Raw genomic sequence first — 24,351 nt, 5'->3', positions numbered from 1 at the left:
ACCACTCACAGAATGCAGGAAGGCACTGTACTTATGATTACAATTATGATTACATTTTATAATAAAGGATACAAGTCAGGAACAGCTAAATGAAGAGCTACGTAGGGAGAGGTCTGGGAGGGTCCACAGAGACATAGAATCAGGGCACATCACCCCCACCCCCCCGACACATCAGTGTATTCACCCACCAGGAAGCCCCACTGAGCTTCAGTGTCCAAAGTTTTATTAGGGGTTTCATTACTTAGGCATGATTGATTAAATCACTGTCATGTGACTGAACTCAATCTCCAAGTCCCCTCCCCTCCCTGTAGGTCAAACTGGCTCAAAATCCCAACCCTCTAATCACAAAGTTGGTGTTTCTGGTGAGCCCATCCTGAAGCTATGTAGGGACTTGCCATTAGTCAGCTTGTCAGCAGAAACTCAGGTGTGACCTAAGGGGCTCACGAATAACAGGCACATCTGTCACTGAGGAAATTCCAAGTATTTTAAAAGCTCTGTGCCAGGAACATGGGACAAAGACCAGACAAATTATTACACGATAGATAGGCATTGGGTGACCCAAGCTGAGCTGATGAGACACAACCCTGTTGCACTTGCTGGAATTACTGGGAAAGCTATGACCTTTTTCTGCTGGGATTATGAAGCTGGCAGAATGTAAGCTTGGAATTCTGGTGGCCATCTTGCTATCTATGAGGGGAAAACCTGCCTGAGAAGGAAGACAGTCCAGAGGAAAGCAGAGCTAAGAGACAGAGAGCAAGTTCAGATGGACATTGTTTGAGCCTGTGGCTCCAGCCATGCCTAACATCATTCTACCTCTGATTTTTAAATTCTGTGAACCAATAAACTCCCTCTCTTTTCATGTTTAAACTACCTTAAATGGGGTGGGGAGGTGTTCCTATTACTTGTAACTGAAAGCATCCTGAGTATTGCATCCCCTGTTCGTAAGGAGGAAGAAGTGTTTTCCCTTTCATATTAATACCTTGGCTTAACCTGGGCCCTAGATCCATCCTTCCCACCTTCCCCAAACTTCACTCCTTAAATTACCATCCTTTCTACTGGCTCCTTTCCCCTAGGACTTCAGACATAATCAGGTTTCCCTCAGGATTGAAACAAACGAGCAAACCTTTCCACCCTCTAAAATTGCAGCCCTCCATATCTCTCTCCTTCCCTTTCTGGCCAAACTGTAAGGCAGCTCTCAGCATTCCTCCTCCCACTTGTTCACCTTCCATTCACTCCTCAGTCCACTACCATTGGCTTCTGCTTCCTTTTCACTTCCCTAAAGATACTCTCAACAAAGTCACCAAGCAATCTAAGTCAATGTATTCTATAGGAGACAATGGCAGTGCCCAGTAGCATGGATCCCTTTTTATCATTTGTGTGTGAAGTGTTTGCCCAATCCCCCCACACACCACACACACACACACACTGTATTCCCACACCCCCTGGTCTTTGGTGTGTGGTTTTTCTTCCACACAATTAGACCTTCCAGATTTTTTTTTTTTTTTTTTTGAGTACTGTCCTCAGGCTACTGGAGTCTTTGCCTTGACGAAGTGCCTGAGAATTGACATCTCCCAGGGGAAGCCCTAGTCTACAGCTGAGGGATGTTGGTATATGAAAGGCCCAGCTCCCTTGTTTCTGGATAAATCTGAGGCACAACTTACATCCAGGGCTCCCTTGAGGAATCAAGCTGAACTACTCTCTTCCTGAGATCACATGTTTGGTTTCCTCTCCTGCTTCTCCCACTCCTTTACTAGTTTCTCCTGGTAGCACTTTTTAAATAAATCACTTGCACAAAAATTCTCATCTCAGAGTATGCTTCTGGAAAATCTTACCCAAGACAACATCTCAGCACTTTCTACTTCTCTTTCTTTACCTGCCTGTTAAATGTGGCTTTTCCCCCAGAATTAGGTTTCAGGCTCTCTTCTCTCTACACATATTACCGGGATAATCTCATTCATGTCCATGGCTTTAACCACTACTCATGTCTGATCACGACCACACTACTTTGTGCAGCTGGGGCTGTAGATCCATCTCTGCTGGACAGCTCCACCTAGTTGCCTACAGGCACCTCTTACACCAATACAGTAGTCATTAGGCACATGTGGCTATTTTAATTAATTAAAATGAAAACTTCGGTTCCGGGAATTCCCTGGCTGTCCAGTGGCTAGGACTCGACGCTTTCACTGCCATGGCCTGGGTTCAATCCCTGGTCAGGGAGCTAAGATCCTGCAAGCCGTGCAGCATGGCACAAAAAAAAAAGAAAAAGAAAAAGAAAACGTCAGTTCCTTAGTCACACTAGCCACATTTCAAGTGCTCAAAAGCTACATGTGGCTAGTGCCTACCAAACTAGGCAGTACTAATACAGAACACTTCAGTCATTGCAGAAAGTTTTATTGGACAGCTTAGACACATTTCCAAACCTAACCCATCATCACCGGCCCCTTACCTTTCTGTATTCCTCAACTTTTCTCTCTCCTGGACAAGGATGGGCCAACTACAGAGAAAGGGTATGTAAGGGTATCAGGGAGGAGGGGGGGGGTGATCACAGAACTAGAGGCCTTTCCATTGACATGTTTTTCTGAACTGGAAGATGGAATTGACAAAGATGGTGATGAAGACCTTAACAAAGGCCATCTGGGAGCTGATGTTAATTTGGTTAGAACTGGGGTAGAGATGGGGACAAAGGCTGGTTAGGCCAGAACTTGCCCTTCCACCATGATTTTTTCCAACTCCATCCAGTAGCCTCAGCCTCGAACAAACATCCTTGTGTGAGTCAGGGCATTTATCCATCTCCAATCTCGTGGGTCACGAGGCCTTTGTGTTTCAGGATAAGCACATGATCCAAGCCAATCAGCTAAAGTCAGTTCTGGAAATTTTACTGCAAATCTCAGAAAAAAAGACATGCTCCTACCAGAGTTGCTAAGCTACTGGGACTTAAGTTTGGAGCTATGGAAATCCATTTTGCCACTAAGAGAGGCATGGGGAGAGCTCAGCCTAGAGCTGAACCGCAGGTTCCCAATATCTTTTGGCCCTTTTATTCAGCTGTTCCTGAAGAAGCTTGATCCATTCTTTTTAATGGCTTGAGCCAAAAGATTCCCTTATTGCTTAGGCCAGTTGGAGCTGGGTCAGTGAGAGACCTGATTGATTAGGATCTCATCGTGCTCATGATTTCGACTGCCCTCTACTACACCTTAATGAGTCTCAATTTCTATACCTGGCCTTGATGTCTCCTCAGCTCCAGACTGTATGTCCACCTGCCTCCTGACGTCCCACAGACATGCCCCAAACTGACCTCATTATTCCTGCCCCCCCAACCTTTATTTCCCAGTTCAGAGCTGGAACCTCCTAGAACCTCCAGTACTTTCCTCAGAGAAGCCAAGGTCGTTAAGTTCAGGCTCCGCCTCCTCGCAGGGCCTCACCAAGGTCACCCGCATCTTCCCTCCCCCAGCTCTTTGGGGGCGGTGTCCTCGAACCCCTCTGCAGCCCGGCTGGGCGCTCTAGGCTACAGCAGGCCCTTCAAAAAGCCTTCTCAACTCGCTGGTTTCCGGTACCGGTGGCTCCTCTAGCCTTCATCAGGGCCTCGGGATTCTATTCCCCTAAGGTGCCTTCTCTATGGTTGACTGCGCCCTACGGTCCCGACTTTCCTCTGGGAGGACGCTCTGGTGGGACCCAACCCCTTCCTATGGCTGCTTCTGCGGTCCCTTTTAGGCGCAACTGGAGAAGTCACTGAGCCCTCCGAGACTCCCACCTTCTCAGCTCTGGAAGGGTGGCACGGAGTGGGAGGATGGCGGAAGTTGAGTGTGAACGTGCCCTTCCTTCTCCTCGTTCTTCTCTATGGTCACTTCCTTCGGTGACGGGAAAAAGAGGGTCCCGGCGCCTGCGCAGAACCGGGCTGGGAGCTAGTCGCGGAGCGTGGGGGGTGGGGCAGGGAGCGGGAGCTGTTGCCGCCGCCGGAGCTAACCGCGGGGACCGAGATGCAGGTGGGACCGGAACCGGAACCCCCCTCTTCAAGTCCCTCTTCCCTCTCCGCGACCCGGCCCCGGCGCCTGCGAGGAGCTTTGGGTGGGGGCGGGCGTGGGGGACTAGAGGCAGGAGGGGCGCCCGGCCCCGGAGAGTGCAGCAGAGCGGGCTGCTTCCCTGGAGGCTGCGGCCCCGGGGAATGGGCGGGTAGAGGGTGTCCAGGGAAGAGGGTCGGGTCGGAGTGGGTTGACCACCGGGTCCGGAGGGGGGTCCGAGCCAGAGCGGAGCCTGCACCCTCCACCACCCGCCCTTCGGGAAATATCAGAACTGAGCCGAGAGGCAGGTGCACTGGGAAAAGGTGCCTGAGTCCTGCTTGGCAGAAGAGAAACTGAGTCACCAGCTCAGGAACCGCAGGGTCAGCGGGCCTGAAGGGGGCTGGGTCTGCCTGTGGTGCAGAGGGTTGGGTCGGCCGGCGTGAGCTGAGGTGGCCTCTGCTTGGAGATTGGTCTCTCTGCTGTGTCTGCACCTCTTGGCTCGGTTCCCGCGTGCTCCATGACTCTTTTATCTCCTGGCGTCTTCTCGTTGGTTTGGAATTGTCCCTACGGTTGGAGCCATCTGAGTGTGTAGGGTCTAGGTCAAGGAGAAAGGGGAGGGGGCGCTGACCGCGGGTCTGAGCAGGAGTCTCGGGTTTGGGGAGATTTGCCTGAACTGCTTTCACCCCATTCTTGGTGCCAGTCATCTTCCAATATAATATGGGGGAGGAACACTAACAGAAGAGCCATGGGTTGTAAATTCCATGCCCAGCTCTGCCACTTGCTAGTTGTAAGACGTTGGGAAGGCTCTTCCCTTCGCTGATTTCTCTTTGAGAAAATTGGAACCCATAAAGATAGTAATAACGGCAAGTCATTTATTGTGTGCTTACTTTGTGTCAAGCAGGGACATGTTCTGTTTAATTCTCCCAACAATTTTAGGGGTTAGGGATCATTAGCTCTGTTTTATAGATACGAAAACTGAAGCTCGGAGAGGACATGTAATTTGTTCACGATCACACAGCTAATAGGTGGCAGAGATGGAATTTCATCCTAAGCCTAACTAGCCAGAACCTATGGCCTTAACCATCAGGCTAACCAGCCTTTAGGGCACGCTCCCCTGTGAGAGAAGAGGGAGGTGAAAAATCCAAGGCCCCAGCTCCCTGTTATATTTTATTTACTTTGTGGCCAGCAGAGACTTGCCTGGACCCAACCCACAGTCTGTCCTCACCTGGTGCTGCTGCCTCTGGGCCCCCGCCTGGAGGGGCACCAAAGAAGTGGGCTCTGGGCATTCCAAGCCTCCTTGACACAGTGCTTGGGTGCTGGGCCCTGGGGTCGGCTTTCAAGACAGTTGTTTGAATCCGTCATCCATCCATCCTCCTTAACGAGCAGCCTCCCTTCTCAGAGATGGACCTCGGGATGCATGAGGCAGGGTCTCTAAGCTCTGCAGGCCTAGTTCCCCTGAGAGCTGGGGCAGTGAGGGGCGGTGACTGAGGCTGGTGCAGTCAGGACTGTGCGGTGGGAAAAACAGTAGACTTGGAGTTCTGAAACTTTTTCTGAGCTTCGGGTTCCTCATCTATTACAGAGGTTGTTAAAACCTCTCACAGGGAAAGGTAAGAATGGCACATGGGAGGCACGTAATAATATTGAAGGATGGTTTTAGAGAAGGGAGGTGACGTGGAAAAGAGTCCCTTTTAGAGGAAGGTGCTGCACAGCCGTCCACCACTCCTGGAGCTGAAGCCAGGGAGAGTGGACTGGGGAGGCAGCGGGTGGGTGCAGGCTAGACCTGGGGGTGGTGGGGCATGAGGATCTGGGGAAGGGAAGGGTGGCAGCGTGGTGTTCATCCCCGTTGCTCTCTTGAGGAGTCTAGACCAGAGGAGGGCGTCTGGCTCGGGGTGGGGCTCTGGCCCCGGTCCCACCTCAGCAGTGACTCGATGTATGTGCCTCTTCCTTCTGCAGCTGCTGCCGCTCACCCTGTGTCTTCTGGCCGCTTCCCTCTTTGCTGCCCCTCCCCACAGGCTCCCCGTCTCCACCTCCTGGGGGCCATCATGAATGGTGCCCCTTCCCCGGAGGATGGGGCCTCGCCCTCCCCTCCCCCCTTGCCCCCACCCCCTCCCCCGAGTTGGCGGGAGTTCTGCGAGTCCCACGCCCGGGCGGCTGCCCTGGATTTTGCCCGCCGTTTTCGCCTCTACCTGGCCTCCCACCCCCAATACGCAGGGCCTGGGGCCGAGGCTGCCTTCTCCCGCCGTTTTGCTGAGCTCTTCCTGCAGCACTTTGAAGCCGAGGTGGCCCGGGCCTCCGGCTCCCTCTCGCCACCCATCCTGGCTCCTCTGAGTCCTGGTGTGGAGATCCCGCCACAGGACCTGTCCCTTGAGAGCTGCAGGGTGGGCGGGCCCCTGGCTGTGCTGGGCCCTTCTCGATCATCTGAGGACCTGGCCGGCCCCCTCCCTTCCTCAGTCTCTTCCTCTTCTACAACCTCCTCGAAGCCGAAGCTAAAGAAACGCTTCTCCCTCCGCTCAGTGGGTCGCTCGGTCCGCGGTTCAGTCCGCGGCATCCTGCAGTGGCGGGGGACTGTTGACCCTCCCTCCCCAGCGGGGCCCCTAGAGACCTCATCGGGCCCCCCAGTGTTAGGTGGAAACAGCAATTCCAACTCCTCTGGCGGGGCTGGGACCATTGGTAGGGGACTGGTTAGCGATGGAACATCCCCTGGGGACAGATGGACTCACCGTTTTGAGAGGCTGAGACTCAGTCGGGGAGGGGGGACCTTGAAGGATGGAGGAGGCGTGGTGCAGAGGGAAGAGCTGCTGAGTTTCATGGGGGCTGAAGAGGCAGCCCCTGACCCAGCTGGAGTGGGCCGGGGAGGAGGGGCAGCGGGGCCTACCTCAGGGGGAGGAGGGCAACCTCAGTGGCAGAAGTGTCGCTTGCTGCTTCGAAGTGAAGGAGAAGGAGGAGGAGGAAGTCGTCTGGAGTTCTTTGTACCACCCAAGGTGAGGACCAGAGGAGGAGGGTGGGTGACTGGGAGCGAGGGATTGAGTGCTGGGGACGTGGCCCACACACCTGGCTTTGCTTACTTGGATTTTTAAAGCTAGCTCCTGACTCTGGGCTCCTAGCGTGGGCAGGACAGAGAAAGTAGTGTTATTTGTCTAACTCCCTCGGGGTGTGGAAGGAAAGATGAATCTCGAGGGAAAGGAAAGCTGGTCTCTGCGCACCAAAAATCTGGATCTTGTTCTCTCTCCTGACTTAGGCGTCTCGGCCTCGACTTAGCATTCCCTGCTCTACGATCACCGATGTGCGGACAACCACAGCCCTGGAGATGCCTGACCGGGAGAACACGTTTGTGGTTAAGGTAGGAGCCCTGGGCTCCCCTGTCCACTCGGAGCACTCTTAGCACATTGAAGCAAGGGATACTGATGCAAGGAGGGGCACATGTGCCAGGTACCTTGACGGTGTGTCCCTGGGGCGGCAGCTTTTCTGGGACGAGGGGCGAGAGGGAGGACGTTCCCGTTCCTGTTGGGGGTGAATTAAGGCCTCGAGACCTGGGAGTGGCCTGTGGGCCTCCTCTTGTCCCCATAGGTGGAAGGCCCCTCGGAGTATATCCTGGAGACAGCTGATGCTCTACACGTGAAGGCCTGGGTGTCTGACATCCAAGAATGCCTGAGCCCAGGGTGAGGAGCCCGTCTTCTGTCACTGAGGGGACCAGGGGGTGAGGGCGCTGAGCAGCCTTTTGCTTCTCCCCTGGTGACTTTCCTCCCAGCACCATTTTCCCTGTCTCTGCAGACCCTGCCCTGCTACCAGTCCCCGCCCCATGACCCTCCCCTTGGCCCCTGGAACCTCATTCCTGACAAGGGAGAACACAGACAGCCTGGAGCTGCCCTGCCTGAATCACTCGGAGAGTCTGCCCAGCCAGGGGCTGCTGCTGGGGCCCAGCGAGAGCAGCGACCGCCTTTCGCAGGGTAAGGGTGGAGCCTTAGAGAGCTGTGAACCTTGGGACCCACCACGCAAGAACCCCGGCCATCGGGCCCAGGCCCTCTCTCCAGGCTCTGCTGTGCACCCCATGCCTGCTCCTCGGCTGCCACGACCAGATGTCTGACTTTTGTCCCCGAACGTGCCTGACCACAGTTTACAGTTTAGAACCATCACCATCAACAGCCCCACACGAGCTGCAGGCCGCTTCTCTCCAGCCTTCTATGCCCGGCCTTGTCCCCTTTTCTGTAAGCCTGTGCTGGCCACCACTCTGGCTGGAGGTAACAGTTCTCTTCTCCAGAGCTTCCAGAACGCTCTGTACATATCTTTGTTTTGTTCTTACTCTGCATCTCTCTGCGCATGTTGACGGTACTAGATTTTCTTTTGACTCCCTACTTTTAAACACACGTGTATGCTATCCACATACATAAACACACAAAGATGTGTCTACCTGGCCCCAGCTCACCTTTCTAGACTCCACTACACCCTTTTTTTCTGATCCTCCATTCTGAGCTTCAGTTTCACTGTGCCTAGCACACAGGCTGTATGCAATGAGTAAACAAATGAATTAAAGACTGTTAAGAGCCAGAACGGACCTTACAGGTCGTCCATTCCAATCTCCTCGTTTCTCAGGCAGCTAAGAGCAGAGAGGAGAAATGGCATTTCTGAGGTCATCCGAGAGTCACTGACAAAGACAGCGGCTATGCCAACTTGTTGCCTGAGCCATGGCGCTCTGCACTCCGCATATTCCCATCCTCTGAGCACTGATTATGTACGACGTGCCTGTAGGCTCATGCCTGCTGCTTAGCAGACATTCAGGAGCGCCCTAGTACATCCTTGACCCTCTGCTAGGCTCTGGGGCAGGATGAGGAGCTCAGAGCTGCCTCGTGGGCTCACAGTCTAGCTGAGTTGGCAAGACATCACTCCCTCTAAAAAGCAGGACTCCCAAATGGAGACCCTGTGCTTAGTGTCTTCTGAGCGGCACCAGCAAGAAGCCTCGGGAGCTCAGAGGAGGAGGAGAATCATGGGAGGTGGGATAGACAGGGAATTCTATACAGGCGAGGTGAGAAAAGAACATGGCTTGGAGAAGCTAGGAGAGCAGAGACCTGAGATGGGGAGAGCCCCGGAGAGCTGGAAGAATTAGACGGGATAATTGGGTTAAAGCGGAGGACACAAGAATACAAGTTAATCTGAAGATCAGGTTGGTTAGGTTGGGGGGATTCACAGAAGGAGAATCTTTGATGCCTCTCAGAGTTGGGGGTTTTGTCCTGCAGGCAAAAAAAGGACCCCTTTTTAACGTGAAAATATTTGAGGGATTCTACCCACCGCCATCCCCACCTCTGCGACTATAGCTGTAATTTCAACTGTTGATTCAGAAGAGATGTAGGCACATTAGGATTCTAGGACCTTGTTGGAATAACTGCAGTCCTTTAGCAATGCGGAAAGCATAAGTTAGGAGTCATTGATAAAAACCATCAGGGCTCAGTGCCTGAGGAAAGATTCAGCATTTCAGCCAGCTGACCACCAGTGTACCCAGGGTAACCTGGCTGGTGGGGAAGTGGGCCCAAGCAGACCAATCTTCCCAAAGAGTAGCTTCTCGAGCTCTCAATTTTGCCCTCCTCCTTTTTTTTTTTTTCCAGGGGCATATGGGGGCCTCTCAGACCGCCCCTCAGCATCCATCTCCCCCAGTTCTGCCTCCATTGCCGCCTCCCATTTTGACTCAATGGAACTGCTTCCCCCAGAGTTGCCCCCCCGTATCCCCATTGAAGAGGGACCCCCAGCAGGGACAGTTCATCCCCTCTCGGCCCCCTACCCACCCCTGGACACTCCGGAAACAGCCACAGGTACCAGAGGTGTGAGTGTGTGTCTGCCTCCAAGCCTGGTTGACCACCTGCCAGAAACTCTTGTCTTGGGATCTTGAGGGATCTGACCTGGGGGGCTGGTGGGGGAACGGAGGAGGAGTGACATATGAGGGGAAAGCAAGGCTTTTCATCTCCCAGGATGAGGGAGGCTTCCCTGACACCTCAGTTTCCTTTCCTCTCTCTTTCCTGAAGGGTCGTTACTGTTCCAGGGAGAGCCAGAGGGAGGTGAGGGGGATCAGCCCCTCTCAGGGTATCCTTGGTTCCACGGGATGCTCTCTCGACTCAAGGCTGCCCAGCTAGTGCTGGCTGGAGGTACCGGCTCCCATGGCGTTTTCCTGGTACGTCAGAGTGAAACGAGACGGGGTGAATATGTCCTCACTTTCAACTTCCAGGGCAAGGCCAAGGTGAGTGACTGAGGAGAAGGCTCCGTGGTAGGCAGTGGGCCTGCGGGTAGAGTGGGGAACGCTGCCATCAGGGGAGAAGGGTTCTGTGACTGGCGGGGTTCGGGCTCCTGCTTTATTTACCGCACTCATCCCGCCCTCAGCACCTGCGCCTCTCGCTGAATGAGGAAGGTCAGTGCCGGGTTCAGCACCTGTGGTTCCAGTCCATTTTTGATATGCTCGAACATTTCCGGATGCACCCCATCCCTCTGGAGTCTGGAGGCTCCAGTGACGTTGTCCTTGTCAGCTATGTCGTGTCCTCCCAGCGACAGCAGGGTGAGCAGAGCAGGTCTGCAGGGGAGGAGGTGCCCGTGCACCCAAGAAGTGAGGAGGTGTGTGTGCCAGAAAGACGGGGCGGGGGGCTTGAGGAGGAGAGGCTTTGTCAGGGAGAGAGGGCTAGAGAAGTTTCCTGTGTGTTGGGTTTCTCGGGGAGAGGAGTACACGGGGATGTAGGAAGGCAGGGGGCTCCGTGCTGGAGCCGGGAGGAAGTGGAGAGCTGGGTTGGCGCATTCCCATTCCATCGGACCCTCTGTTCCATCGTTTGTCTGTCTCCTAGATCCATCCTCCCTGGCCTTGTCTTTGCCCTTCATCACAACCTTGCCTTGGGCCTGCCCTTCTTGGGGGTGCTCGGTCTGATCCCCCGCCCTCCTCCCTTGATGTCTGATGTCCCTGTCTGATCTCTCCCTTTTCCCCACCCCAACGTCCCATCTGTCCCCACGTTACCCCTCCCCCCCAGGCCGGGAGCAGGCCGGGAGCCATGCAGGGGTGTGCGAGGGAGATCGATGCTACCCCGATGCCTCCTCCACCCTCATGCCCTTCGGAGCGAGTGACTGTGTGTAAGTGTGGTCCTCCTCTCACCGCCGCCCATGATCCATCTTCCATGGATGGGGGTTGCTCAGGAGATGGGATATGGGGGAGATAGCACATGGCTCCTGGGGGGATGAGTGAAGGGGAGGCTGCTACAAGAGCTTGCCTCCCTCCACAATCAGTCTGTCTTCTTACCATTCCTATCCAGAACCGAGCACCTCCCATGACCCACCCCAGCCCCCTGAACCCCCTTCATGGACAGATCCCCCACATCCTGGGGCAGAAGAGGCGTCGGGGGCGCCAGAAGTGGCGGCAGCAACAGCCGCAGCAGCCAAAGAGAGGCAAGAGAAAGAGAAAGCGGGCAGTGGAGGGGTCCAGGAAGAGCTGGTCCCCGTGGTTGAGCTGGTCCCCGTGGTTGAAATGGAAGAGGCCATAGCACCAGGCACGGAGGCCCAGGGAGGCGCTGGAGCTGGTGGGGCCCCCGGGGTAACCCTGATGGTGCAGCTCCAGCAGTTACCACTAGGGGGCGATGGAGAAGAAGGGGGCCATCCCAGAGCCATAAATAACCAGTACTCCTTCGTGTGAGATACCCTACCCCACCCTTTCTCCACTCTTCTTGCTCCCCAGCCCTCAGTTCGTGAGATTGGGGCTGGGCAGGGACATAGAGGAGCAGTGGGAATCCCCTCCCCACATGCTTCCTGACCCTTGACGGCTAAGGGCATATATGTTGGTACAAAAAGGTTCAAGAGCCCTGCTAACTCCCCAGTTCATACACTACAGGTGCCCCGTCCCCTGGGCAGGGGATTCAGGCTCCATTACCTCCCCAAGGGGCTCTTATGGTCAGCCCCATCCCTGGGGGCCATTTCCCCATTAACCACTCCTCAGCCCAAGGAAGGGTGAGGGGGAAGGGCTGTCAGTTATATTAAGGTGGTTGTTCTTGTTGTTTTAAACAAAATGGAGAAGCATAAATAAATAAAAGGGTTTATCTCAGTTCCATCGTGATGGCTGTGGCCAGTTTTTGCGGTGGGGACTGGGACCGGTGGGTCAGGAAGGTAGCCCACTCAGTGTTGCGAGCTCCAGAGCTAAGAGACTGGAGGGCTGTGTCAGGTTGAGTCCCTGTTGCTCTCCAGACCTGTGCTTTCGGCCCATCACTCCTCTGGGGGCTGTCCTGTTTCTTGAGCGGTAAGTGCAGAGCCAAACGGTGCTTCTCGGGGTCTCCAGCCAAGTTCTCTTAATGGGACAGGACAGTGAACGGCAGGATTGATGACCTCCAAGGAGCCTTCCTGCTCTGAATTCTTCAGTTAAGGCTTCCTACCCTAGGGAGAAAGCAGGCCGAGAGAGATTGTAGGGGGGCTGGGCTGGGGGCACAGTGGCTGTGTTGGGAGAGATTTAATGTGGCAGCCAGAGGGACCCAAGGGCAGGCTGACTGCCCCCCTTCTCAGAGCCAAGCTGGGAAGCTGCCAGATAGATGATAAAGAGTGCTGGCTTCCACTCCTGCCTTTGCTTCTCATTTGCTGTGTGGCCTGGGCAAGGTGTAGCCTCTCCAGGCCTCAATATCCTCACCTGTAAAATGGGAAGTTTCATCTAGGTTGGAGCTGCTGACATGATTTGCTTGGCCTGGACAATGTTTCCATTGGAATTTCACATAAAAGTTCAGATTACTGGTTTCTCTTGAAAATTAGAAGATCCAGCCTCACGTGGTACCCACCTTCTACATCTGCTCCATCCCCACCAGCCCACTTCACTCGCATGATGTGCCTAGCTAGGCCTGTGAGCATTTGAGTTTGCAACATCTCCTCCTCCTCCCTGCGCCCACCCCCTCCCCCACCATTAAACCCAGGCTCTCCTCTCTGGACTGAATTGCGACTGTGCCCTCCTCCAACCGAGGGCACACCTGGGCTTCCCAGCTCTGTGGGTGCCAACAAGGAGGGGCCGGGTTCTGAAGAATCCCACCTGTTTTGTTGGCCCTCTCCCTTCCCCACCTCCATCCAGCTCTGCCTCTTACCACTCTGCCTCGCTTTCCTTCCTGGGCAGTGTGGAGTCTACACTTCCATGCCCCTCAGCCTCTGCCCCCACCCCCAGGAGGCCCTATGACCATGCTTATGACCTTGCTATTCTGGGCCTTGCGTCCTGTTGGGAGATGGACAGGAGACAGCTGGGCTCACAGGCCACCCAGCCTGGGGGCTAGATGGGGGAAGCCTGCTGTCTCTCCTGGTTTTGTCTAATCCCTGGGGCTACCCCAAACCTTGGCCCCAGGAGACTGGGGATAGGATTGGCCTTGCAAAGGGAGGGGGATGGTTTGGGGATCTGGATGCTGTGTTCTCAAAGTGAGATGGCGAGCGAAGGCTGTGGCGCCCCAGGGTAAGCAGGACCTGATCCTCTCCTAATCTAGCAGCAACTGGTGCTGCGAGGCTCCCCCCTCCCCCTAAACCCTGCCAGCCCTCAGGGACTTGCCTTCTGAAGATGTGCGGGGGAAGGGCACAAGGGCCTCCTCACCGCCCCCGCCCACACCCCCAAGATTTGTATGTCTTGGCTGGAGGAGCCTAAGACACTTTCCTTCTAAGCTTGTCTATGGATGGTTCAGCTGAAGTTCGGAACTGGTCGGGGATCGAGCGGGCTCTATCTCTGTGTCCTTCAGAACTACGCCTCTCCCATTCTCAGCTTCAGTGCCCAGGAGAGGATGAACTCCTTCCACCTCTGGGCCTGGAGACCCTAGGTGAGGGCTCCAAGAGAGCACGCGCCTCCATCCCAGTTCACACCCAGCCTTCCTGATGGTGATCCTTTGACAGCTCTTGGCTGGTGGCTTTCCCTCTCTGGCTTCAGTTTCCCCTCTAGGAAGCTGGGGGAGGCAGAAATGAATAACCTTACAGAGCCCTGTTGGCAGCAGTGCCCTGTAAAGCCTGCCTCCTTTCCTCGGCCTCATGCTCTCCAGTCCCTTGAAGCCGAGATCTGTCCAGTCTTCTCCCCCTTCTCCATGTTTGGGCATTCCTGCTCCTTTAAGACAGTGCCCCTGTCACTCCTCTAGGTGGTGGCGGGGAGAAGCCAGCCACCACCAAAAGGCTTGGCAGATGCTGAGCCTGACTCTGTCCTAAGAAGGTGGGTGCTGGGCCAGGTGGAGGATGTGACCTCCAACACCTCACACCGTTGTCTGAGCCCTCACACCCGCACATCGCAGCAGGATTCTGCTTCAGGGAGGGGTTTGTTGGACCCATGAAAAGGGAGAGAGAAGGAGCGCCGTGTCCTCAACTCACCCGAGAGGCCGCCCTCCCCCAGGTCCAGGCAGAGGAAAGGATGGGTATGGGGGGCTAAATCCTCCAGTGCCATCCACCCCTGCTGGCCTACCCACCCCCCAAAAGTGGGGCTTCCCTTTCCTTTGCCCCCCTGTCTCCTGTGCCATTGTCTGCTTAGGAACTTGAGTGCCAGACGGCGAAGCGACCTTGAGAACCCTTTCAGGGGCCTATACCCCTCACTGTTCATTTCAGGAAACTGAGGCCTAGATGGAGGAAAGACTTGAGGCCAAGGCCATAAGCCTGCTTCCCCTCACTGACCTCTCACCATTCTCTCATTCAGCCTTTCTCCTCTCTGCCCTCCTTTCCTCCCCTGCCCACACCCCATGCTACCCTCTTGTCTGTTCCTCCCGCAGCTGGTAGTAACCAAGAGACGCCCCTATCCCAGAGCAGGGATGGGGGTGGGGTGTTCAGAGCAGCTGCTTCTCTGAGGAAGCTGATACTGAGGCCAGCCGCTCAGCAACAGCTTGTGGCTTTGCACCCAGCCCTGGGCCCCCACCCACCTGGCTGCCGCATGCCAGCTCCCTGCTGTCCCTTTTCCCCACTGCTCCTCAGACTTCCCTCTGACCCTGACAGCCCTGTCTCTATTCCCCCAGCTATGACTGTCCTTATTTCCCCTAGACCTGTCCCCATCAATCTGCCCGCCGTCCATTCCTTTGGTCTGGAGCCTCTGCTTTATCCAGCTTCCCCGAGCCCCTTCCCTTAATGTCCCTTCCCTCAGCCCTCTGCCGACAGGGTGTGCCTGAGCACACAGCTCCGATCCTCACTCCCTTTGAGGACAGCTACTTCAGGGCCAGGGCGGAGTGCAACCACACGCCACGTGGGGTCTGCTATGGAAACCCCGTGGGTTAAAGAGAGCATGGTGTGGGATGAGGTGACCCTTATTCCATGACTTGGGGTGACCCCTGCCCCCATTCTGAAACATTGATCCCTCTCCCTCTGCCATCAGCACATTCTGTAGGCTCTTGGGTTACCCGGCTGCCTGGGTATCCCATTTTCTTGGTGGGGGGGATTCCCTGTCAGGGATGTGGGGCCCTGAAGGCTCTGTTCCCAGTGGCTGAGTTAGAGCGATGGGGAGGGGGGGTTTAGGGGAGAGACAGGCAGTCCTGGCTTTGCTCACCAGGGCCTGGACACTAAATCCCTTGTTGATGGCTGCGGCATCCCCTCCCTAGGGTAGGGTTACCATCTTCTGCCCTGTCCCCTTGACCCTCTCCCCTCCCTACTTCCCCTTGTCCCTCTAGAGCCACTTCCTCTCGCCCCCAAGGGATGTTCTCCCCCTTTTCAATCCCCTGAGGGTTGGAGTATCTCTGCTGCCCTTTCAACAAGCTAAGTGAGAAAGGAGGAGACTGGGGCAGTAGAAACAGGCAGGTTCAGGGGGATGAGACGGGAAGGGGACACAAGGAAAGGGAACGGTGAAGGCCTGAGAGGAGAAGTGGGCTTAAGGGAAGAACTGGAAGGGGTGAGGTTGGAACAGGAAATTCAGTGCGGCTGAAGAAGTCGAGGCAATTGGGGGAGGGCTCAGTAGCAGGAGACAGAAAGTGAAGTCTCTCTCTGCCCCCCCTTCCCTGGGGCTGGGGCCACCTTAGCTTCCCTCATGAGTGACATCTCAGGCTGCAGCCCCACTGTTCCCCCTCTGTCAGCAGAAATCTCTCTCTCTTCTGACCCCTCCTGCTAGAGTCTCAGCCAGCCAATCCCTGATCTGGGGGAGGGGGGAGCCTGGCCCCCCCCCACTCCCTCATAAGGACCAGCTGGGGGCTGGGGCAGGTGGCTGGCTGCTGCAAGTGGAACGGGGGTCAGAGCTTCGTGGAGGGAAGAATAACTTGGGGGGGCAGGAGAGAAAAAGGAAGAAACCCAGACAAACAGGCAGGTGGACATACTGAAGAAGGCCCCCGACGTGTGAGAACCCCCCAGGAGGAACACACCGCCCCCTGGCCCCCAGGAAGGGAGCACAATGGAGGCTGCACACTCCAAGACCACAGAAGAATGTTTGGCCTATTTTGGGGTGAGCGAAACTACAGGCCTTACCCCGGACCAAGTTAAGAGGCATCTGGAGAAATACGGCCACAATGGTAAGTGTCCCTTGATGGACACACATACACACACACACACACACACACACACACACACAGACTCACGCTCAAACACACTGGAGCCTCTCCCTCCAGGGTATCTTAGGGAAGAGGTAGGACATGGTCCAATGACTGCAAGGGAGGGGAGGATACTGAGAAAACAGGGTCCCTGAGACCCTGATTTTTGGGAAGTTTTATGGGATAACCCTGGTGAATCTCAGCTGCCCTTTTGGTGGCCTGATTCTCTTACCTTAGCCACAAAGTCCTGGGTGTGGGCAGCATTAGACTGAACGCCAAATGAATATGTCCTTTTCTTCTTTTTCCCTGGGCAGAGCTCCCTACAGAGGAAGGTAAGTTACTGGAAGCCTTGAGCTCTCATAAATGACACCTCCTCCCCTCTGTGCCCCACTCCCTTCTCCCTGCCCTTTCCTTCCAACTCCTGGGGCAACTGTTCCTCCCCAAAGGTTAGAGTCTGGCTGGGGGCAGAAGTTTCCAGGCACTTTCTCCTTGAGGCATCCAGTCCTTGAACAAGTGCCCACCACTTTGAGGAGCCTCTTTCTGGACTCCGGGCCAGCTCCTCTCAGCCCTTTTCTCAGTACCAAATGGCCTGCCTGCACCTGGAGTCCCAGCCATTCATCCGTTAGACCTTAACCCCGGGGGGCCCCCTCCCCTTGCCTCTTCCCTCAGGGAAGTCCCTGTGGGAGTTGGTGCTAGAGCAGTTTGAAGACCTCCTGGTGCGGATCCTTCTCCTGGCTGCCTGCATTTCCTTTGTAAGTGTGGGAGGGCATCTGGGGGCAGGCTGGGAGTGTGGGTTGGGGGGATCTGGAGAGTCTGCTGGCGGGCAGCTCCAAATCATTGGCTCCTGTAGACCAAGCATTCAGCATCCTTTTCTACAGACCAGAAATGAGGGAGGTGGGGTGACGCTGATTTGTATACTCCTCTGCCCTCCCCCACACCCCGCAGACGGGTTTTATTTTAAGCTTTAAGGGTGTTCTCAGCCAAAACACTGAAGTTAAGCCGCCCCCGGAGCTCCGAGGGCTCGGGTTACCCCCCCGAGCGCTGGGCTCCGCGGCTCCCGCTCCGACGCTGCTGCTGTTCCCAGGCCACCGCTGCTCCCAGCATGCCCCCGGGGGCGCACGCACTGCTCCACCAATCCCGGGGCATCCTGGCGCCCCTGCCCCGCCCTCCTGACGCTGATTGGTCGAGGCAGAGACTCCCCTCGTAGAGGCGGGAAAGAGCTGCTGGTGCGAGGGTGACGCCAAAGAACCAGAGCCTCGCCTGTCTCTGGGCCTCACCTCCCCACTCCCCCCATCAGGGCTAGAACTCCCAGGATCCCCCTCGTCACCTACCTGGCCTGACCCTCCCCTTCCCCCTCACAGCCTCAGGGCTGCCCCCACCGGGTCTCAAGGCCCTGCTACCTCTCCTGCCCTGGAGCTCCCCTCCGCACCCACCATCCCAGCAGGCCGGCCTGCGTTTTGGAGTTTCTTCCTTAACATCTTAGTGGTCCTGGAAGACAAGACTCTGGAGGCAAAAAAGTCTCCCTGTCCCCTGGTGTCTTTAGTGGAGGCCCCTTGGGCCCCTGAGTGCTAGCTGGCAGGGCCTCACTTCTCCCTTCTCAGATTTGCTCCTTGACATTTGCCTGAGGCTGTTGCCTGGCAGAGGCAACAGCTGGGGTGGGGTGTGCACAGGAGGCCCCGTAACACTATCCCCCACTCCTGCTCCCTCATGAAATTGGAGCTCCCCTGCCTTGGGCTGTTGGGGGTGGGCTGTGGGTGGGCCGGGCGCCTGCGAGGACCACAGGGTTTTTCCTACTGAGTTTTGGCTCCCCCTGCGAGGACCACAGGGTTTTTCCTACTGAGTTTTGGCTCCCGGGGGATGGATGTGGCTGCGGGGGTAGTTGGCCTGGGTGTCCCCTGAGCTTCGTTTACAAGCCAGTAACTTGGTCAGGGAAACCTGAAAGCATTCCCAGTTAATCCCCTAGCTGCGCATGTCTGTGCCAGCCTGCACCCGCTGAATAACAGTAGTGGCCGCGCTTATGTGAGTTCGAGCTGTGGAGCACATAGACCCTTAAAGGGATGTGGGGCTGCAGTGCCCCCGTGATGCCCTGCCCCGTTTGCTCCTGCACATGTTCTCACCTCCATTTCCTCTCCTTACTCACTTGAGGGGCTTTAGTACCTGTTATTCTCCCTTCCCTTGCTCCCCAGGTGCTGGCCTGGTTTGAGGAAGGCGAAGAGACCATCACCGCCTTTGTTGAACCCTTTGTCATCCTCTTGATCCTCATTGCCAATGCCATCGTGGGGGTTTGGCAGGTTAGCTTTGACCCCGCCTCATTCCTTCACATCCTGACACTGGACATGAGGCCAGCCTCCCTCCCTGTCTCCTTCTCCTCCATCACTTACCCTGGGCTTGCCTTGTTCTCTGGTCCTTTTGCCCAATTCAGAAAAGGGACAGAATGTTGGAAAGAGGCAGGAGACTGGTGTTCCCACTGTCACTTGCTGGTTGTACAACCCTGGGGAGGTTCCTTCATCTCTCTGAGTCTCAGTTTCCTCATCCATAAAATGGGGCTCATAATCCTATCCCTCAGAGTTGTGGTGAAATTTAACAAGATGATGAGTCTGAAAGTGCCCAGCCCTGTGTCTGGCATAAAGGAGGATTTCAGTAAATGCTAGTTTGATGTGCTTCTTTCTCTTACCTTATACCACCCTCTGCTTTTCCTGTCCCCTGCTTTCTGATTTTCTTTGATTCTCCTTCCTTCTCTCCCCCAAACCCCCTTACCTGTTCTCAGCTGTGGGTGATGGTTTCCTTAACCGTCATGTGGGGTTTGTCTGCTCCCCTGGGCCAGGAGCCAGGACTGCATAACCTGCCTCCTTCTCTGTGATGCCCCTATTTCCCCTAGGACTCTGGCCCCTGCTCCTCCATCCCTACACCTCCCCCTCCTCCCTGACCAGTCCTCTGTCATTCCACGACCTTCCTCCCTCTGCTCACCCTCCTCTCCTCAACCCTGTCCCCCCAGGAAAGGAATGCAGAGAATGCCATTGAGGCTCTGAAGGAATATGAACCGGAGATGGGGAAGGTCTACCGGGCTGACCGCAAGTCAGTGCAAAGGATCAAGGCTCGGGACATTGTCCCCGGAGACATCGTGGAGGTGGTTGGTGAGTGATGGGGACGAGTGGTCCAGGATGGGTTCGAGGCCAAGAAGATGTGCATGTTGGGGGCTGGTCGGGCCCTGATCCCCAGTGTCCAGGAGGTAGCCAGGATGGTGGAGTCTCTGCTTCTCCTTCCCAGACTCCTCAGGAGGTCACCCCAGGGCACTGTGGCCACAGCACCCCCTCTCCATCAGAGTCTCAGCAGGAACAGCCAGTCCTGTCCCTGACGCTGCAGGCAGACCCCTGCTCCCCCTCCTCTCACCCAGCACTTGCAAGTAACAGGTGGAACCCAGTCCCTGCCAATGGCCCTGTCTCCACCCCCCTCCTGAGGCCTGGCTTCCCTCTCCTTCCACCCACCCCCAAGCTTGGTCAGCTTTAAATCTTGACCTCTCGGTACCCTTGAGGCTTCTCAAAGGGGAAGGAGCAAGGGTAGAAGGGAGGAGGGGGGCCGGAGGCTCAAGCCCCCGACCATGTAAGGAAACTCAGGCCCCAGCAGAGAGCACGGGACTGGGAGGAGGGGAGCTCAAGGAGGGCCCCGCCTCTCCGGTGAGGGACACTTAATGCCTGACCAGGGAGGGGTGGGGGCCGGGAGGCTAAGATTACTGGAATTCTGCCCCCTTCAGCGGTTTTTATATTTGCCCTGTGCAGGCCTTCCCATGTCTCCCGGCCCCTGGCATAGGAAGATGTGTCTTTCTAGGCCTACATCCCTCCACCAGATACCCAAGTCCCCACCCTGGGAAGCTTGGTGACAGGGAGGGCGGGTGGGCTGAAGACTCCGGTGCCCCATCACAGGGCCGCCCTGCCACGGTGACAGTTTGGAGTCAGCGCCATGAATGTCTATAAATATCGCTTCAGTTTGGGTGACAGGGTGTCCCGCCCAACTCCATTGCTGACCTCCCCCCTCCTCCATCAGCTTCCTCTGGCACCGGAGGAGGAACCTTGGGGACAGGGAAAGGAAAGCAGTCAAACCCCATCCCCACGACCATCCTTGGGGCCAGCCGGGATGAGGCTGGGAGGCAGTTGGCTTCCTTGGAGGCCTCTAAGTCTGGTGGGGCATCTGCCGTGTTCCCCAGGAAGTTTCCTGTGTGGACCCCCTCCTTCTGTGCGCATCCCTTGCCCTCACCCCTCCCTGTTTTCTCAGCTCTCTGCTGTGTATGGTGCCCCCCTGCCCCCCACCCCCCCAGAGCCTTGTTTCCTGCAGACTCCCCTTCTCTCCTGCTGTCTCCCCAGCTCACTCACCGTGGCTTCCTGCCTTCCCCAGATACTCAGACCAGGGCCCGGCAGGCTTCTGATGTGCGTCCCATCCCCTCCATGTGGACCTGCCAGGCCTGCACCCTCTGCCTCCGCTGCTCCTCCCTCTCCTCCTGCGTCCATCCTTCTCACACTTCCCTCTCCTGCTTCTCACTCCACCTTTTGTCTGGGTTGACATTGATTTTCTCAATTCCCATATTTTCCTCCTGTTGCTTGCTGCCTTCTCCAGCTCTTCCACTTTGTTCTCCTCCACGGACGCAGGTCTGTGAGACTTACCCTATTTTCTCTAGTTCTTTTCTTGCCTGTCCCTCCTCTCCTTTCTCCCTTGTGTTTCCCTCTCTGTTTTGCTCTCTCCCGGCCTCAGTTTTCATTTCTCGTTAGATGACAGGATTGTCCCTGATTTTCCCTGATTTTTTGTCATTCAGGGTACATTTATTGAGCACATACTGTGTGCCCAGACCTCCCCTTGCCAGGCTCACAGCCTGGTAGGGAGAAAAACATTCAGCAGGGGGGAACAATTGGAGTGAGTGTTAGAGGGAGGTGCTTGCTTGGGTGACAGGAGCACAGCCCGGGTGACCTCCCTGAGACCTGAAGGATGAGGTGAGGTCATGAAAGACTGGGTTTTTCTTAGGAAGAAAGAAAACTCCCATCTCAACTGACTTCACTCTCCTCTGGTCTCTCCACAGTGGGGGACAAAGTCCCCGCAGATATCCGCATCCTCACCATCAAGTCCACCACGCTCCGGGTCGACCAGTCCATCCTGACAGGTCTGCTGACCAGGGTCAGGGGAGGCATCAAGGGGGAGGGGGATGAGGATTTGATGAGGGAGGAGCTGAGTGGACAGACAGGGATGAAAGGGGACCCTCAGCAGTAGGGCCCCCTCCTGTCCCCGGAGTGGCAGCGACATCAGCCCTGCTCAGCTTTGCCCACTGCCTAAGCCTGGAACACAAGGGGTCATGGGAAATGGCGGGATGTTTGTCCCCATTTCCAGATGGCCATCAACCCGTCCCTTCCACATGGACATACGGACATGCTCCCCCAGAGAACTATCCTGCCTCCTCAGAAGCCCCCAACTGAGGAAGCAGAGATTCTGGGATAGGATGCAGGGTTCAGATACACTTAAAACCTCAGCTGCTTCTCCTTTTGTCCTGGGAGAGAGAGGGTGAAGAGCCAGTGAGCGTGCTCCATGGTCCAAGGAGGCAGGGTGGGCTGGCCCAGGGTGACTGCCTGAGCTCCTGCCATTCGGGTGAAGGAGGCAAGGTCCCAAGGGTGGGGGCCTCTCCCTCCCAGGAACGTGCTCTCCAGTTGACGGCGCACTTCCACATACGTCAGCTTGTTTGACTTTCACCAAGACCTTGCTCTGAAGTGTACACATCCTTGTCCCTATTTTACAGAAGAGCAAACCAAGGCTAAGTGATCCAAAGCCATGCTGCTTGTGAGTGGTCAGGCTGGGACTGGGGTCAAGGTCTTTTCACTCTTAAGTGCAGTGGGTTTCCCATCTGCCTCCAGGGCCTTCCTCCAGAGTCCAGACTTCCTCCAGGATTGTTGCTTGGTCCTTACCAGGCCCTGTCCTGCCAAGCAGAGAGTTAGGGGTGGGAAGTATGGGAGAAGGAAATGATGTCATCTGAAAACCCCTCTGCCCCTTCTCCACAGGCGAGTCTGTCTCTGTCGTCAAGCACACAGACCCTGTTCCCGACCTCCGAGCTGTCAACCAGGATAAGAAGAACATGCTTTTCTCGGTGAGGCTTCCAGGGCCAACTGTCGCGCGCTCAAGCCGGGGGCCCTGGTCTGGGCGAGACATGGCGGTGTGGGAAGAGATGAGACCCACAGCTGGGGGGATGCGGCACGAGGGACGTCACCTGACTCCCTGCCTCTTCTTCCCCCTCCAAGGGCACCAACATTGCAGCCGGTAAGGCCATAGGCATCGTGGCCTCTACTGGTGTGAACACTGAGATTGGGAAGATCCGTGACCAAATGGCCGCCACAGAGCAGGACAGGACCCCTCTGCAGCAGAAGCTGGATGAGTTTGGGAAGCAGCTCTCCAAGGTCATCTCCCTCATCTGCGTGGCCGTGTGGCTCATCAACATTGGCCACTTCAACGATCCCATCCATGGGGGCTCCTGGATCCGTGGTGCCGTCTACTACTTTAAGATTGCCGTGGCCCTGGCTGTGGCTGCAATCCCAGAAGGTAGGGCAACCTCTCTTTTTCCTCCCATTTGCTAATCTCATCTGCAGAGATCCTTTATCCAAATAAGGTAACATTTACGAGTTCCAGGGATTGGGACCCGATATCTTTGGGAGCCACTCTTCAGCCTACCCCACTAGGTCTCCCTCCCTCCCCCGGTATCGTTCCCTCACCCCCTCTCCTTCCTCGCCACAGGCCTTCCTGCAGTCATCACCACCTGCCTGGCCCTGGGCACCCGCCGGATGGCAAAGAAGAACGCAATTGTGAGGAGCTTGCCCTCCGTGGAGACGCTGGGCTGCACCTCTGTCATCTGTTCCGACAAGACAGGCACCCTCACCACGAACCAGATGTCTGTCTGCAAGGTCAGGGAAGGGTGGCAACTCCCACTTAGATGGGAGGTGAAATGAGCCCTCCAAAGTTGTGGTTACCCCTTCATCATGGGTAGCTTTTCATTTTGGCCTGAGAAAGAAATGCTTAGATGGCACAGAGAGTGCCATCCTGCCAGCTACGAGAGGGAGCAGAGAAGCCCCCCTGGCCCCAGGCAGGCAGCCCCCTGCAGCCTCCATCCGTGTGCTAGATGCTGCCCTGTGTTATCTCTAATCCCCCACAGCAGCCCTTCAGGGGAAGGTCTTGTTTACCCAGTTTTCCCGAGGAGGAAACTGAGGCTCTAGGAGATTCAGTGCACAGTTAATAAGGAGCAGAATTGAGTTTCAAACCCAAGTCTGTCTGGCCCTAGAGTGCCTGCCTGTGCACCAGACTACCCTCCATAGTGGTCATCCATGACAGGGCCCGGGAAGCCCAGCCACACAAATCCTGAACAGCATTTCCTGAACCAGGGCCCTTGATCTTTTCCGTGCCTTGGACTCTTTTTTTTATATATATACATTTATTTATTTGTTTATTTATTTTTGGTTGCATTGAGTCTTCATTGCTGCGCGTGGGCTTTCTCTAGTTGCGGAGAGCAGGGGCTACTCTTCATTGCGGTGCATGGGCTTCTCATTGCAGTGGCTTTTCTTGTTGCGGAGCACGGGCTCTAGGCGCACGGGCTTCAGTAGTTGTGGCACGCAGGCTCAGTAGTTGTGGCTCGTGGGCTCTAGAGCGCAGGCTCAGTAGTTGTGGCGCACGGGCTTAGTTGCTCTGCGGCATGTGGGATCTTCCCGGACCAGGGCGGGAATCCATGTCCCCTGCGTTGGCAGGCGGATTCTCAACCACTGCGCCACCAGGGAAGTCCCGCCTTGGAGTCTTTGGCAGTCTGGATCTCTACATTTAATATTTTCAATGTATAAAATAAAACACACAGGATTCTGTTTCTAAAATACATCGGATTGGTAATTCCTTGGTGGTCCAGTGGT

The 24,351-nt window shown here is 55.8% G+C and overlaps 2 protein-coding genes and 1 long non-coding RNA gene across 9 annotated transcripts in view; 2 read left to right on the top strand and 1 right to left on the bottom strand.

Moving 5' to 3' along the window:
• Nucleotides 1-3,845: 3,845 nt before the first annotated feature.
• On the top strand, nucleotides 3,846-11,374 carry SH2B1 (SH2B adaptor protein 1). 6 transcript variants are annotated; one of them, XM_059896733.1, is made up of 10 exons: nucleotides 3,846-3,980; nucleotides 5,949-6,976; nucleotides 7,234-7,335; nucleotides 7,563-7,654; nucleotides 7,767-7,942; nucleotides 9,593-9,805; nucleotides 10,007-10,218; nucleotides 10,359-10,586; nucleotides 10,991-11,090; nucleotides 11,270-11,360. In XM_059896733.1, coding segments are annotated over exons 2-10 (2,064 nt in total). In that variant the 5' UTR covers nucleotides 3,846-3,980; nucleotides 5,949-6,037; the 3' UTR covers nucleotides 11,272-11,360. The 6 variants fall into 6 exon arrangements, with proteins under 6 accessions (XP_059752716.1, XP_059752719.1, XP_059752717.1 ...); XM_059896736.1 differs by having other exon boundaries at nucleotides 3,847-3,980; nucleotides 10,359-10,530; nucleotides 11,270-11,374; XM_059896734.1 differs by having other exon boundaries at nucleotides 3,849-3,980; nucleotides 9,593-9,796.
• Nucleotides 11,375-12,030: 656 nt separating this feature from the next.
• Nucleotides 12,031-16,866, bottom strand: LOC132348826 (uncharacterized). Its single transcript, XR_009497565.1, has 2 exons — nucleotides 16,668-16,866; nucleotides 12,031-12,377 (listed from the first exon to the last, which is right to left on the bottom strand). It is a non-coding gene; the product is annotated as an uncharacterized LOC132348826 (long non-coding RNA).
• The window catches only part of ATP2A1 (ATPase sarcoplasmic/endoplasmic reticulum Ca2+ transporting 1), a 16,497-nt gene continuing 8,250 nt past the window's right edge, over nucleotides 16,105-24,351 (top strand). Inside the window, exons 1-9 of one of the 2 annotated variants that reach the window (XM_059896732.1) lie at nucleotides 16,105-16,417; nucleotides 16,750-16,767; nucleotides 17,105-17,187; nucleotides 18,622-18,726; nucleotides 19,431-19,569; nucleotides 21,501-21,581; nucleotides 22,468-22,553; nucleotides 22,705-23,002; nucleotides 23,195-23,361. In XM_059896732.1, coding sequence (XP_059752715.1) covers nucleotides 16,300-16,417; nucleotides 16,750-16,767; nucleotides 17,105-17,187; nucleotides 18,622-18,726; nucleotides 19,431-19,569; nucleotides 21,501-21,581; nucleotides 22,468-22,553; nucleotides 22,705-23,002; nucleotides 23,195-23,361 — 1,095 coding nt within the window. In that variant the 5' untranslated portion in view covers nucleotides 16,105-16,299. The remainder of the gene's footprint in view (nucleotides 16,418-16,749; nucleotides 16,768-17,104; nucleotides 17,188-18,621; nucleotides 18,727-19,430; nucleotides 19,570-21,500; nucleotides 21,582-22,467; nucleotides 22,554-22,704; nucleotides 23,003-23,194; nucleotides 23,362-24,351) is intronic. The other variant, XM_059896731.1, reaches the window with a different exon arrangement.

Source organism: Balaenoptera ricei, chromosome 15 (assembly GCF_028023285.1).
Source record: "Balaenoptera ricei isolate mBalRic1 chromosome 15, mBalRic1.hap2, whole genome shotgun sequence".
NCBI lineage: Eukaryota > Metazoa > Chordata > Mammalia > Artiodactyla > Balaenopteridae > Balaenoptera > Balaenoptera ricei.
The sequence above is the reverse complement of the archived record's forward strand: the minus strand, read 5'-3'. Positions and strand labels throughout refer to the sequence as shown.

Excerpts from the sequence above, each read along its gene's own strand:
- SH2B1 (XM_059896735.1), top strand. The coding sequence starts at position 5,924 with ATGTATGTGCCTCTTCCTTCTGCAGCTGCTGCCGCTCACCCTGTGTCT. Across the intron at positions 9,806-10,006 it reads AACAGCCACAGGTACCAGAG|GGTCGTTACTGTTCCAGGGA; the intron begins GTGTGAGTGTGT and ends TCTTTCCTGAAG. Across the intron at positions 10,219-10,358 it reads ACTTCCAGGGCAAGGCCAAG|CACCTGCGCCTCTCGCTGAA; the intron begins GTGAGTGACTGA and ends TCCCGCCCTCAG.